General features: G+C 35.9%; 1 protein-coding gene across 1 annotated transcript; it reads right to left on the reverse strand.

Moving 5' to 3' along the window:
• Positions 1-13,780, reverse strand: LOC100377286 (F-actin-capping protein subunit alpha-2-like). Its single transcript, XM_002738746.4, has 8 exons — positions 13,691-13,780; positions 12,135-12,198; positions 9,110-9,161; positions 8,934-8,997; positions 4,174-4,386; positions 2,536-2,615; positions 1,358-1,514; positions 1-364 (listed from the first exon to the last, which is right to left on the reverse strand). The coding sequence occupies exons 1-8, from the start codon at positions 13,727-13,729 to the stop codon at positions 161-163; spliced, it is 873 nt and encodes a 290-aa protein (XP_002738792.1). The 5' UTR covers positions 13,730-13,780; the 3' UTR covers positions 1-160.
• Positions 13,781-13,925: the final 145 nt, after the last annotated feature.

Below are 13,925 nucleotides of genomic sequence, written 5' to 3' on the forward strand. Positions count from 1 at the left end.
TGCAATTAACTTGACATGTATTGTAAACTCAGAAAACACGGAAAATAAAGAAGAAAATACAATACAATAGATGAACATTAAAGTTATTATCTGTATAAGGTTCTATACAATCTTGATCAAACATTTGGCTTTTATTTTATTTATTTATTTACTTATTTAGTTATGGAGCCTTCAATGCTTGCCCAATCTTGTAGCTAACGATCTTTTGCCAATCTATTTTGGCACGTGTGACAGGAAGCTGTCTTCTTAAGGCTTTGAAGGTGGTGCCTGACATAGTATTGTAGTTGTCTGATAACGCAGCCTGGTATTGAGCCTCAGAATCCTCAACAATCTTAGCAAAATTCTTAGCGAGAGTGTCTTTATCCTGTGTGTTTGAAAATAGAGAAACATTTTAAAGTGACGATTTAACCAAGTTTTGAGATGAATGGCCGAAAATATTTAACTTTTCATAACCATAAATTGTTATTAATAATAATAAACATTTTATCTACTGCGCAGAGTAGAAACAAGAAAAAAAAAGTAATGAAAAGCATGAAAACTGTTGTCTCGTTCATCCTAAAACTGATTATACTGTAATCAATTGATGAAGTGTAACTTATTTACAAAAGATGAAAACATAATACGTGCAGAGTCTGAAGGATTTACCAAAAGTAAATTTGGTAATTATATCACTTGGCAGCCAGGATCAAACTGTGGATCTAGAATATAGATATTATTGATTTTCTCTATTACTGTCAAATCTGTATTAGTAACTACAGCTTCTATTAAAATGGTACAACACAATAGAGGGGATGCAGTTTCTATTATAGCATCTAAACGAGATACTGCTATAGTGATTTCTTGATTCCAAATTCTCAAAAGAATGTGTGCGACTTCTATTAGGATGGGACTTCTAATAAAGATTTTACGGTTGTTGCATTCTGGTTAAAATAAGCCACATTTTAACAACCCAGTATACAATATTTGGTTTATGTGTGCTTGTATTAGGAATGCACTTCTAATAGAGCTAATCCTCGGGGGCGGACATCCAGGCATTTTCACCGCCTGGCAACCCGCGGCGGTGAAAACAAAGGCCTAAAACTCGCAGAAAACGGTACTTTGGGGTGATTGTTGAGACTCCTCTGAACAGTGCAACAAGATTAGCCCTACGTGTGTAACATATATAAATTTGATTGTTCGGGATTACTTCAAAGTTGAGTTTGTGTTGTTTTCTCGAATTTTCACCGGCTCGACCAGTGTTCCACAGCAGCGCGCACAGAGCCCATAGAAATGCATGGTACAGTGGTGCACGTCTTAGCAACGTGGAACGTCTTGTGACGTAGCTCCGCCCCGGAGGATACACAGAACGATTACTTACAGTGAAGTTAATTTTCTCTTTGATTTCTTTATGACTAACAAGTTGTACATTGCCGTCTTCATAGTAATGAACTTGAACTTTTAGTAATCCATTGATATCGGCTGAATTTGAAGATGGACTAAACGTTACAGACCACTGTGAACGCCAGCGACCATTCCTGAAGATCAATGTTAATATTCAGTTAGTGATTTGGTGTTTAGACTACTATGTTTACTCAAATACATCAAATGCACATGACTATCCAGTATTGGTACCAACACACAGAAGAATAGATTAATACATTCACTGAGAGTAATTTTAGCAGATTATATATATATCAATAGGTTTTTTAACAAAACAACTCATTCTATGGTTAACAATGCATACTGTAGAATTCTTTATTTTCACTTGGAATTTATTTTCGCTGAAGGGATGATTCCGTGAAAATAAAATCCAGCGAATATACTTTTTTACCTATATTTCACATTAAACTCATAAAAAAATCAGTGAAAATAAATTCCATACACAACCCTCAAAAAGCCTTTTCAGCGAAAATTATTTTCAGCGAAAATAAAGTATTCCACAGTATTAACTAGGTTTTAATTTAGCATATTCAACTACTGTAAAATACTTTATTATTTTTATTTGGAATTCATTTTCGCTGAAGGTATGATTCAGTGCAAATAAAATACAGCAAATATACCTTTTATCGTATATTTTACATTCAACTTTGCCAAAAATCAGTGAAAATAAATTCCATACAAAACATTCAAAATGTCTTTTCAGCAAAAATTAATTTCAGCTAAAATAAAATATTTTACAGTTAAAATGAATCTCCAAATTAATATGCTCCGGACAAGCGATCACTCGCAAAGGATTTGTCGCACAAAATTTTGCCATGGGGAACTAAAAAAAAAAGGTGCCATCAATTAATTTTTAAACACATTGAAATCACTCAATAACCCGCTTTAGTGCTTTCAGAAGTCTATTATTAAAGGTAAGCACCTGAATATCAACTATCATTTATTTAGCGAAATCATACCAAACCTACAATAATAATGGGCAATATACACGTTGTCTGATGAGAAAATAATGCATACTGATCACTGTCTGTCAAAGGAAATGGCCGTTTACATCGATATGACAACTGTAAGTGAGAGCCACTTCAAACCAATCATATTTACATAACACAAACTTACCAGAAATTTTTTGGCTGGAATTGATGGTCCTCGATGCAAGCTATTAATGTTATATTCCCCCCTGACGATTTACCATATATCTGTTGTGAAGAAAATAAATAATAACAGTAGTAGCGTCAGTATTTGCAATTCACATTAATTTAACTACCCAGTATTGAAAAGCATCCCTTACCCACTGTTAACCAGTGGGATTATATAATATTATTGTATTGATTGATTGAATGAATGAATGCTTTGCTTTTTTCACAACTTAGCAGAGCACCACTGCTGTGATACTGTGAAATATTTTATTCTGGCTTGAAAATTATTCAGCGAAAAATAAAATCCAGCAATAAACCTTTTTCCTATATTTTACATTCAACTCGTCACAAACCAGTGAAATAAATTCCACACAAAACACCAAAAATAATTCAAGCTAAAATAAAGTGTTTTACAGTTGTCAAGTAATGCACACTACACTCATAAAACAAAATACAGAACATCAATGGGAAAGTAGTTTATATAATACGGTTCTGGTTGAGGACTTGGCCAAAACTTTCATATCCAACACAGACCTTCAATAACAGCGAAGCTGGTGCTGTTTTTTTGCAATTGCCACCAATGATTTGTGTGTGGGGCAAAATCTTGAGAATTATTGGCACAGATTTCCTTAAGTCTCAGTATGAAAAACAACTTTCTGCAACTAAAGACCGAACACCAAGCAATAAACGGGATATAATAAAGTTTAAAAAAAAAATTTGTTGATGCAGAAATACTTGTTTCCAGATTGACACTGAAATTAGGAATTAATATTGACAATGTGGAGTCCCTGCTTTATATTTAATGCCAAATTTCATCACTATCAGTGATCCAGTGTGGGTGTACAGTTGGCTAAATAGTGCTGTGATGGGAATGATCGGTCGTTGCTGGCAATGTACTGTAATGGGCTGAGCATATTTGGTTGAATCACTAAAAAATGTAATAAGCAACCAAGTATGTAGAATCATTGTACTGAGTTTGAACCAAATCATGCATGCCACCTCAGAAAAACAGTTGTTGAAACAACGTGCATCTGTAACCTAGTACAGTATGTATGATCCTGATACAAAGCCCTGTCTTTCTGTGAGAAATGATTCCAGACACACAGACTGCGATTTTAGGCTTTAAGACAAAATGGTCGTCAACTCGAAAAATTTTTATAATATCACAAAATAGCACAACATACAGTATTACCTACGAGTATAGTACTTGCGTGCAAACTTTCAGGCAGTATGTTTGTGGGGAATTGGCATGGCCATGAATAAAAACAAAAATTGCTGCTAGTCGGCACCTAACAGGCATGATTATGATACAAAGTTTGAATGAAATTGCCCTGTTCATCTCTGAGGAGCAGTCCAGGACAGGTTTAATTATCAGAATTTGGAAATTTTGGAGGATGTACATGTGTAAGTCATGGTTTGTTAAGTTTGAATGTGATTGGTCAAAACATGTCTAGAAAATGGCTCCGGATGAACGAACGGAACCAAAATTAATAGTCCCTGATTTTGGACTTTGTATGAAGCGGGAACTAACGAATGTGGGCAAATTGGCACTAACATTATAAAGGAAAGGAAAAGCACTCAACAATTAAGACAGCTAAATCCCACAGAATAAACTTACTGTGAAGACACCATCTTTGTAATGATTGCTACAATATTGTTTCAAAGGATTATCGAGCGCCTCCCTCCATGTGTTTGCCGTATGATCTATAAGATCATTGGCTGGCTGTGGATCACTTGCTTCTTTCCTTAGATGATCATATTTAAATGTGCGTTTCGTCTTGGGATCCAGAAAGCGGCCACCCCCTAAATCGCCATATTCTGTCACAAGCACCTACCAATAAAAAAAAAAAAAATAATCTTTTACAAAGATTTGGTTAATGTTTTATAGCGAGTGTGACCTACATATACAGGTGGAACAGGAAGCGAGTTAGCAACCAAATCACGAACAGACATGTGAGGCACATATGGGCGGGGTAGGAACAAACATGTCAGGTATACAGAGGTTGAAGTGAAGATATTCCAGGGGTCAAGTTGTAATGTCGACAAAATTTTGTTTGATACCTTTGTCAAATAATTTATGTATACTGTAATACAAGACATTTCTTGTCAATAACCCGAATATTACAAAGCAGTTCCATGGATTTGGTTATGTTTTCAGTATCAATTCAACAAATCACAAGCTGGATTCTCTGTACAGCGATCAAAGATGGACTATATTAATAAATCAATATTTCATGTGAAACATTTGTCATAAAGATCAGACTGAGATGTACACTGGATTAGTTAGTTGTATTTAGCATGTACCAGAAGAATAATTCAAACAATGTATAACATGATTAACTGTAATGAAGACAATAAATAACAGTGACTTCCACAAAATCAAATTACAGTCCTGTGTTCAAAATTAACGTTGGTTCATTAGCCTCACGTCGACTGTGATTATAACAAGCCTAGAGCTGTGATAAGCCTGGTGGCCAAAAGTGAATTTTACATTTTATAAAAAAACATTCCCATATTTATGATTACCGTATTTATCCGGCTAAGAGCCCATGCCCAGACAAACGCCCACCCCCCACTTTTGATAAAACAAGTCATTGTCAATGACACGTCCCCGTTCCGTTCATATTTGAGTGACATATACATTCAAAGCAGATCATGACCGAAATGCACCTGCATATGTACAACACATTGTGCTAAATCTGAACAAAATCCATCCATGCATGACTGAGATCCGGTTCTGGAATTGTGAAAATATGTGATTTTGATGCATTTTCGGCCTTAAAATGGCCATCATTCCGCTATTGTTAAGCAGATCATGAAACAAATGCACATATCTATTTGTGACATGATGTACCATGTGTGTGTGAAGTTTGAACTTGATCAATCCAGACATGTCTTGGATACGGATCCAGAACTGAATTCTTTAACAAAATGGCCGCCAGTCGGCCATTTCGAACTTGATCCGAAAAAAAAAAAAGACGTGCATCAAGGTCCTATTATGTTTAATGTATGTACCAAATTTGAACAAAATCCATCCATGCATAACTGAGATATGGGTCCGGAATGGTGAAAATGTGCGATTTCAATGCATTTTCGGCCTTAAAGCGGCCCCCATTTGGCTATCGTTAATGAGATCATGAAACAAATGCACATACATATTTGTGACATGATGTACCTTGTGTGTGTGAAGTTTGAACTTGATCAATCCAGACATGTCTCGGATACGGATCCAGAACTGAATTCTTTAAAACAAAATGGCCGCCAGTCGGCTATTTCGAACTTGATCCGAAAAAAAAATGACGTGCATCAAGGTCCTATTATGTTTAATGTATGTACCAAATTTGAATGAAATCCGTCCATGCATAACTGAGATCCGGGTCCGGAATGGTGAAAATGTGCGATTTCAATGCATTTTCGGCCTTAAAGCGGCCGCCATTTGGCTATCGTTAATGAGATCATGAAACAAATGCACATACATATTTGTGACATGATGTACCTTGTGTGTGTGAAGTTTGAACTCGATCAATCCAAGCATGTCTCAGATACGGATCCAGAACTGAATTCTTTAAAACAAAATGGCCGCCAGTCGGCCATTTCGAACCCGATCCAAAAAAAAAAATGACGTGCATCAAGGTCCTATTATGTTTAATGTATGTACCAAATTTGAACAAAATCCGTCCATGCATAACTGAGATCCGGGTCCGGAATGGTGAAAATGTGCGATTTTGATGCATTTTCGGCCTTAAAATGGCCGCTATTCGGCTATCGTTAATGAGATCATGAAACAAATGCACATACATATTTGTGACATGATGTACCTTGTGTGTGTGAAGTTTGAACTTGATCAATCCAGACATGTCTCGGATACGGATCCAGAACTGAATTCTTTAAAACAAAATGGCCGCCAGTCGGCTATTTCGAACTTGATCCGAAAAAAAAAATGACGTGCATCAAGGTCCTATTATGTTTAATGTATGTACCAAATTTGAATGAAATCCGTCCATGCATAACTGAGATCCGGGTCCGGAATGGTGAAAATGTGCGATTTCAATGCATTTTCGGCCTTAAAGCGGCCGCCATTTGGCTATCGTTAATGAGATCATGAAACAAATGCACATACATATTTGTGACATGATGTACCTTGTGTGTGTGAAGTTTGAACTCGATCAATCCAAGCATGTCTCAGATACGGATCCAGAACTGAATTCTTTAAAACAAAATGGCCGCCAGTCGGCCATTTCGAACCCGATCCAAAAAAAAAAATGACGTGCATCAAGGTCCTATTATGTTTAATGTATGTACCAAATTTGAACAAAATCCGTCCATGCATAACTGAGATCCGGGTCCGGAATGGTGAAAATGTGCGATTTTGATGCATTTTCGGCCTTAAAATGGCCGCTATTCGGCTATCGTTAATCGGATCATGAAAAAAATGCATGTGCATATGTCCCATATAAGGTGTGATGTATGAGTGAAGTTTGAACTTAATCGGTCCATGCATGTTCGAGATACAGGTGATCACAGACGCACGGACAGACGGACGGACGCACACAGGGCAAAACATAAGTCCCCGTTTTCGGACTGTGTCCGAACGGGGACTAATAAAGGAGTTGAGGTCATATCCTAGAAAACGCCCAGGGGTGTTTTTTCTACACCTGTAATAAAATAAAAAAACAAAAACCTATTTTTGTCCGTAGTATTAACAGTTTACTTCCTTGCAGTTTGTTTTGATTCTGATAAAAAAATTTGAAAAATAAATGTAAATTGCGTAAAATGAGGAGTGAACGCGAAAAACGATGAGTGAACGCGAAATAGCTGTGACATAAATAGAGCAGCGCGTTCACCACTGTTTACGTAGTTAGCGTCGCCGACAATGAAACCAATGTTGCAATATTGTAGCAACCCGTAACTGGGAGAGTGATTTGAAGCACGTTTGTTCTGGCTTTATAAAATATTTGCGAATCCATAACTGAGGCCAATTTTGCAATGTCATGCCGAAGACTGCCAACTTTGTTACCATCTTTCACCACTGCTATTGCATTTCATGAAAATTATTCTTCTGTCATTGGAAAAAAAATCTATTTCAAGCCCGCCGCGATATCCATATAACTTGCTGAATGGTAACTTTCACCATGATTGATGAACGAACGCCTAGTCTGATAAAAAAGCAATGTTGAATTTACCTCCATGACGAAACACTAGTAGTGATGTCATTCTTAGCCAATCAGTAAAGCGGATGCTTAAAGATCAAAGATGATTGCCAGACATCGTGTGAGCCGTTTGCCGCGACTCCATTTTTCTTGTCTCTTTATTCTGATTAGATGTGAATTAAAAGTGCCAAACTACCAGACAGTGAAATGCGTGGATTAAATATGCTAAGTCCAAATTGTGTGGGATGACATCGACAAACTTCAAGACGAAGCTATAGGGATTTTAGTTCTATCGCGACAGTGGCGCCGACTTGGAATTTCAGGGTTTTGACTTTTACGAAGATAGCAATGAACGTACAAATAGAGATCTTAGAACTTTCGTAATTTTACTGCGTAAATTATTATTGATCTTGTATGGTTGTTGATCCGGTAATTGTCGAAACCGGAAATAATTCACGCGTATGGGGCGGCGTGTTTGTCGACGGGGATATTCTAATTTTTATTATTTCTGGTTTTAATATTTGTCACATTCTAAGCAATAAATTATTTCTTGTTACACTTCTAATGCTGCATATTGTTCATTTATTTTTGTTGCATGTTTTTATTTGCCGTTTTCTTCCTGTCGCAGTTCGATCTGCGTGTTGCCAATTTTCCCTGATTTTTCGTTTTTTTTGCCGGGGATATCCGGACAAACGCCCACCCCTTCTTTTTGGCGATTTTCCATGTTCAAGACCCTGGGCTTATACCCGGATAAATACGGTATTATACATCCAAATACATAATAAATGTTGATAGTGACTCCCCAGCCATTTCTTACATGGTTAACTTGCAAACTAAACAAGTTTGACCAAATCCAAATGTGCCCACAATAGGAGTTTACGACAATGACGGCAGTCAAAAGACAAGCCAAACAAATGTTCATAAAATTATTGCTTATTTTCACATAGGTCCTTCGGATACGTGATATGTCAAAGCATATACCCACATACAAGGCAGAATTTGATACACTGACAAGAAAGCTGCTCTCTGATTGGTTTGACTGTTATTACTGGGTAGCCAATCAGGTATAATAGAAATGCCTCGTTTCTCTGTTGAAATGGATTGATACTTGGTATATGCACAAAAACACAGTACAAGAGAGGATAATTTTGAGTGGTTTGCAAATAACTGGTGTATTACAAGCATACACGCAACCGTACTCTGAAATAAATTAATGAAAAAAATTTACCTGGTCATCTGCACCTTCAACTTTAACTGGGGTAAACTGGTCCTTATTGTATTGGGAAAAGGCACTGTGGAATCAGAGAAATCTGTTAAATCTGACAACTCTATGACATTGTTAACATCAGCTCAATTTTGTAGCAGACTGTTCTAAATGCTGAGAAGAAAGCCAAAGTAACTCACCTGGAAGCCCCTTCTTTGAGAAGATTGTCATCATTTAGTAGAATGCGCACATCTGCAATATACGTCAATACAAGATATTATACAATGTCAAAGTACAGTTTCATCAAACTCGAGTCAAATCACAATTACCCAAACTATTTCCATGGATCCATTACATTATATGATCAATTGATCTAAACACTAAATTGAACTTTTTCAATTTAGAACAAAGAGTTAATTGAGGTACGACTGTATACTGCTTGGAGGAAGCAATAAAGAGTTATTTTAAAATGCCATATGACCATCGGAAAGATTTAACACCTTGTCTGACTCTCACTCTCTCACAGTTTTCCATCACTTGTATCAAAACAGTGGTTGTGCTGCCAATACCCATGAATAGCACATCCCTGGTTCAAATCCCACCTGTGGTTGAAAACCTAAAACGGGATGACCTTGACCTTGACCATGTACAAAATGAACATGTATGTCAGATTTCAAGGGAACAGAACTGAACCTTTCCCTGATGAATGCAATGCAATTTGATTTGCAGGAAGTTTAGTTTGCAGGTGAATATGTTCAACCAGACCTGGTTGACACCAGGATGGTGTATAAACTTGCCATATGTATGACAGTAAAATGGAAACACATGTAGCTGTTAGGTAGACTCAAACATAGATATAAGTTCTATGGCAAAATGCACTCCATGTACCATTAAAACTTGCAGTCATTGTGTAAACTTCTACGCACAAGTACGAATCTCACCAATTAAATAATGATTATAGTTCTCAAAAGTTCAACACCACAACTGTAATAGAAACCTCCAACACCAAAAGAATTCATCGTGAAATTCTTAGTTGCCTTCAAAAGTTTTTCCATTGTATTGAAAATAAAGAATGCGACGAAGCTTCACAGTGACAAAAAGTAACTATACACCTTACGCTTGGACAGTGCTCAATATTTGCTTTGCCAAAGTCTAAAGTTGAAGTGCTCTGACCCCCAAAACAAATTATATATTGTCGCATTTTGTCATTCTCTTGGCACAATAAAACTGATAGAATTAGAGATATAATATGAACTTCAATTTTCTTTCCTTTTGCACAACATAGTAAACACCAAATGCAGAGGTTACAACAATCATGACACAGATATCGTATCCTGGCATTATAAATATGTGTACATTTCAGAAGTGCAGAGAATATACAGCGAGATATTTTCCGACTTATTTCCATTAGAGGTTGTTGACCTGACAACTACTGTAAAAACTCAATTAATTCACGGTCTTTAATTCACACACCAATTTATATTCTAATGAATATTATTAAACACATCTTTTTAATTTACGACCTGACTGTCATCGCAGTTTCAAATTGTGTTTTTTTAGTTCGTACTAACGTTTCATGCACAGAAATGAAAATCATTTATAGCAAGAGAATAAAATGTTTTTGAAAATTTTAAACATGTTGATAAAATTAGGTTTACTGTTGTCTCATTACATGTATGAATACTAACAGTGCATCGTACCAGTAACGGTTTTATCAAAACATATTAAAGCTTAACCTTTCCACCACCAGTTCCTTCTTTTCATCACAAATCCACAAAATAATCCTGATTATAGTCTGCCTTTCCTTTCAGAAGATTAGGAAATGAATAGGAAATTTTTTGAATAAAAACTGAAAATTGACTCAAATTTTGTTTGTTGGTTCCAAAATTAGGGTTTATTTCTAGAAATATTGAAGTACTGTAAAATCTGTATTAGAAGTCGCACCCATTCTTTTTGAACAATTGAGACCCAAAAATTCACCATTTCTCATATGTGTAGATGCTCTAATAGAAGCCGCATCCTCTCTGTTGCATTGTTCCATTTTAATAGAAGCCGCGGTTTCTAATACAGATTTTACAGTATATGAAAAAAAAAAGTGCTGAAAAATCTGGACGAGAAAGTCTGGTGGTGAAAAGGTTAAAATCTTTTACTCATTCGTATGATATGAATCAAATCTGACAATGCATAAATCGTGACATTCCTTTGTAAACACACATAGAAAACATCATCAAATTGAATGGACTTTGGTAAGCATGAGGTTTTATATTGTTGAGAAGTCAACCTTGAGTTATACGTGCTGGTTTATATATTTTTTTTAATTTTACAAGAAACAAATTGTATAGAATAAAATTCTGGATCTGGCCTGAGATATAACCCATACGTGGATTCTGTCGTAATTCCAGGTGTATCAGTCTGACATTTAAAATTGACACGTTAAGTCGTCAATGTCACATTCATTCAATCTATTTCAATGTTCAGCACTCAGGAAGGAAATATTTTACATTACATTACGATACGATTTGAATTTCTTCACCCAATGTAATGTGTAAAATAATGTTCAGTACTCGTAATAATAACTACATCAACTGATACACAGACACCAAACTCCAAGCAACCACACTGTGACAACTGTTTCGTACAGAACAAAGGCAATATGGGACATCACTCAGAACTTGTATCTACAGGGTTAATAGTTTATGTTCTGGCAATACCACAGCGCTGTATCCTTGGGCAAGGTACACAACTCTCTCTAGCAAAAAGTAAACGGGAATCTAGTATGGAATGTTCGCCTATATGAGAGCTAGCCGAAGTTAAACTAATTTGACTTGAAGTATATGGCCAATTGATAAATAGGGTAATAATGAGCACGACTTTGTAAAGAATTTTGGCGCTATAAAAATGGGCTTTTAACTGAAATAAGAAGTCACCTTTTGTGACAGAACAAAACAGAATATGTTGCTGCTACTACTGCCACCCCTTTGAAGCAGCAATGACCTCAACAAACAAAGGAGGAAATAAGTTATTTTCTGTTGATGCAGCTATCAGAGAAATCATATATGAGTGGACAATTTACTTTGTATTAACAATTTTTTGGAAAATAAAAATTTGAAAAATCATTGATTTTACAAACTAAACGATATATCCTTTGAAAATGCATGGTGTTTATCAGTATTGACCTAATTTACGAGTTTTAGTAAAATATACAACAAGAAAGTAACAACTCACCATTAAATACTTCATTGAACTCTCCTGGGGGTGCATGTTTTATAAAATCTGCAGCTGTTCGTACCTAGGTGAATTACAAGAATGAATCAAATGTTGATGGTTTTTAAAAACAAAGTTGATGAGAACACACTCTTGTACATTTACAGCAAGAAAACTTGTCATTACGAGATGAGGTGAACTATAATACATGTGGCAAAACAGTGCAATGATGTTATTTAGTCCTGTGAAGGAGAAGGGGAACATAATACATCAAAGTACGGTTACTAGTAACCATGAACAAAGATTGAATTCAGTCAGTTATTTATTGTTAACTTCAATTCATGGCATCAACAGATTAATTTTAATAACTCGCATCTCAATGCACCGTAAATGTTCAATTAGTAGTGCAAGGTGACAGGTATCAGAGTCTATGTACAAAATGGCTGGTCCAAATAAGTCATATTTTCAAGTATACAATAAATCTAAGTGTAATGAAGTTAACTTCCTCGTGCACTAAAAAAAGGACATTGAAACTGGTTTTTCTTCTACTAGCATTCTCGCTGAATGTAATAACCCTCTGTTGTTGACCTCCCCTTGGAAGTTGGGGGTGGAGGCTTCACAAACTAAGGAAAGTGTGGCAAAACCCATGGTTGAAATACAAATCATTAATGGGTAATTTACTTTATACTATAGTTAAAAATGCATATTCAAATTTCAGAGATTGCACACTTTGTTTACATGGCTGGGAAATGGACATGATTTCAGAGAGAATGACATTACCGGTACCTAACATTTTGTTGTTTAGTTGTTTGTTATACAACATGCAGATGTTGCACGGCCGAGAATACTAGTGTTACAAAAGCATGACAAGACATGTGGCTAAGATGATATTAAATGATAAGCAGGAAATGACTAATTGCATTGCATTGTACAATACAAATCAGTGACAGTGCATACCATAATGAAGTCAGGGTAAATATCATAACAGTAAGGTTTTTGTAATTACTTGTGATATGATTTGTATTTAATTGATCACCAAGAATGTTCGATCTTATCACAAGCTTGACGATCATTCAAGCTAACGTACATGTACTAATATATTTGTTTTTGTGCTTCTTCTTGCCCATAAATGGTAATCACTCAAGGTACCGGGGAAATGACTCTTGAATAAATTGAACACGCCCATTCACACACACACACACACACAAAACACCTATCACCTTTGACAGCGCCCTCAATATTTAATAAAAAGATTTTACGGGTACCGATCGAACTTTTCAAATGAAACAATTAACTGGTATAGAAAATATACTTAAAGACAATCTTCGAAACAGAATAATAATGTTTACGTAGTTCTATTTATGCAAAATGCCACAGACGAATGAAAAGCAACGAATTTAGAAACAAGACAAGTGCGAGAAACGAGACTAAACAGGAAGTTACCGGTGCCAGTCATTTATCGGGCGTTGCGCTTAAAATCAACGCAAATTCTACATTCCCATAGATAGTGTATACTATATGAGATTTACAAATCGTTTGAAATACAAAGGTGAAGAATAACACTGCCAAAAACATACCTTTTCTGCATTCGAAATCTGTACGTTAGCGGAAGCCATGGTGTCTCTATTTGGCGTCTGTGTGTCCGTCACGCCTCATTCCAAATGGCATTGTGGGTAAATACAAAAACTGGCTAACCTGTAGGTTTACTCTTACGTACCTTCAGTTGTTGGCTTTCATGCCTCGAGATATTTGCTTCAAAAATACCTAAAGTCACAAATACGTGATATTGTATCGCATTATTAAATTGAAATA

The sequence above is a fragment of the Saccoglossus kowalevskii genome, chromosome 3 (assembly GCF_978046115.1).
Source record: "Saccoglossus kowalevskii chromosome 3, keSacKowa6.1, whole genome shotgun sequence".
NCBI classification, from domain to species: Eukaryota; Metazoa; Hemichordata; class Enteropneusta; family Harrimaniidae; genus Saccoglossus; species Saccoglossus kowalevskii.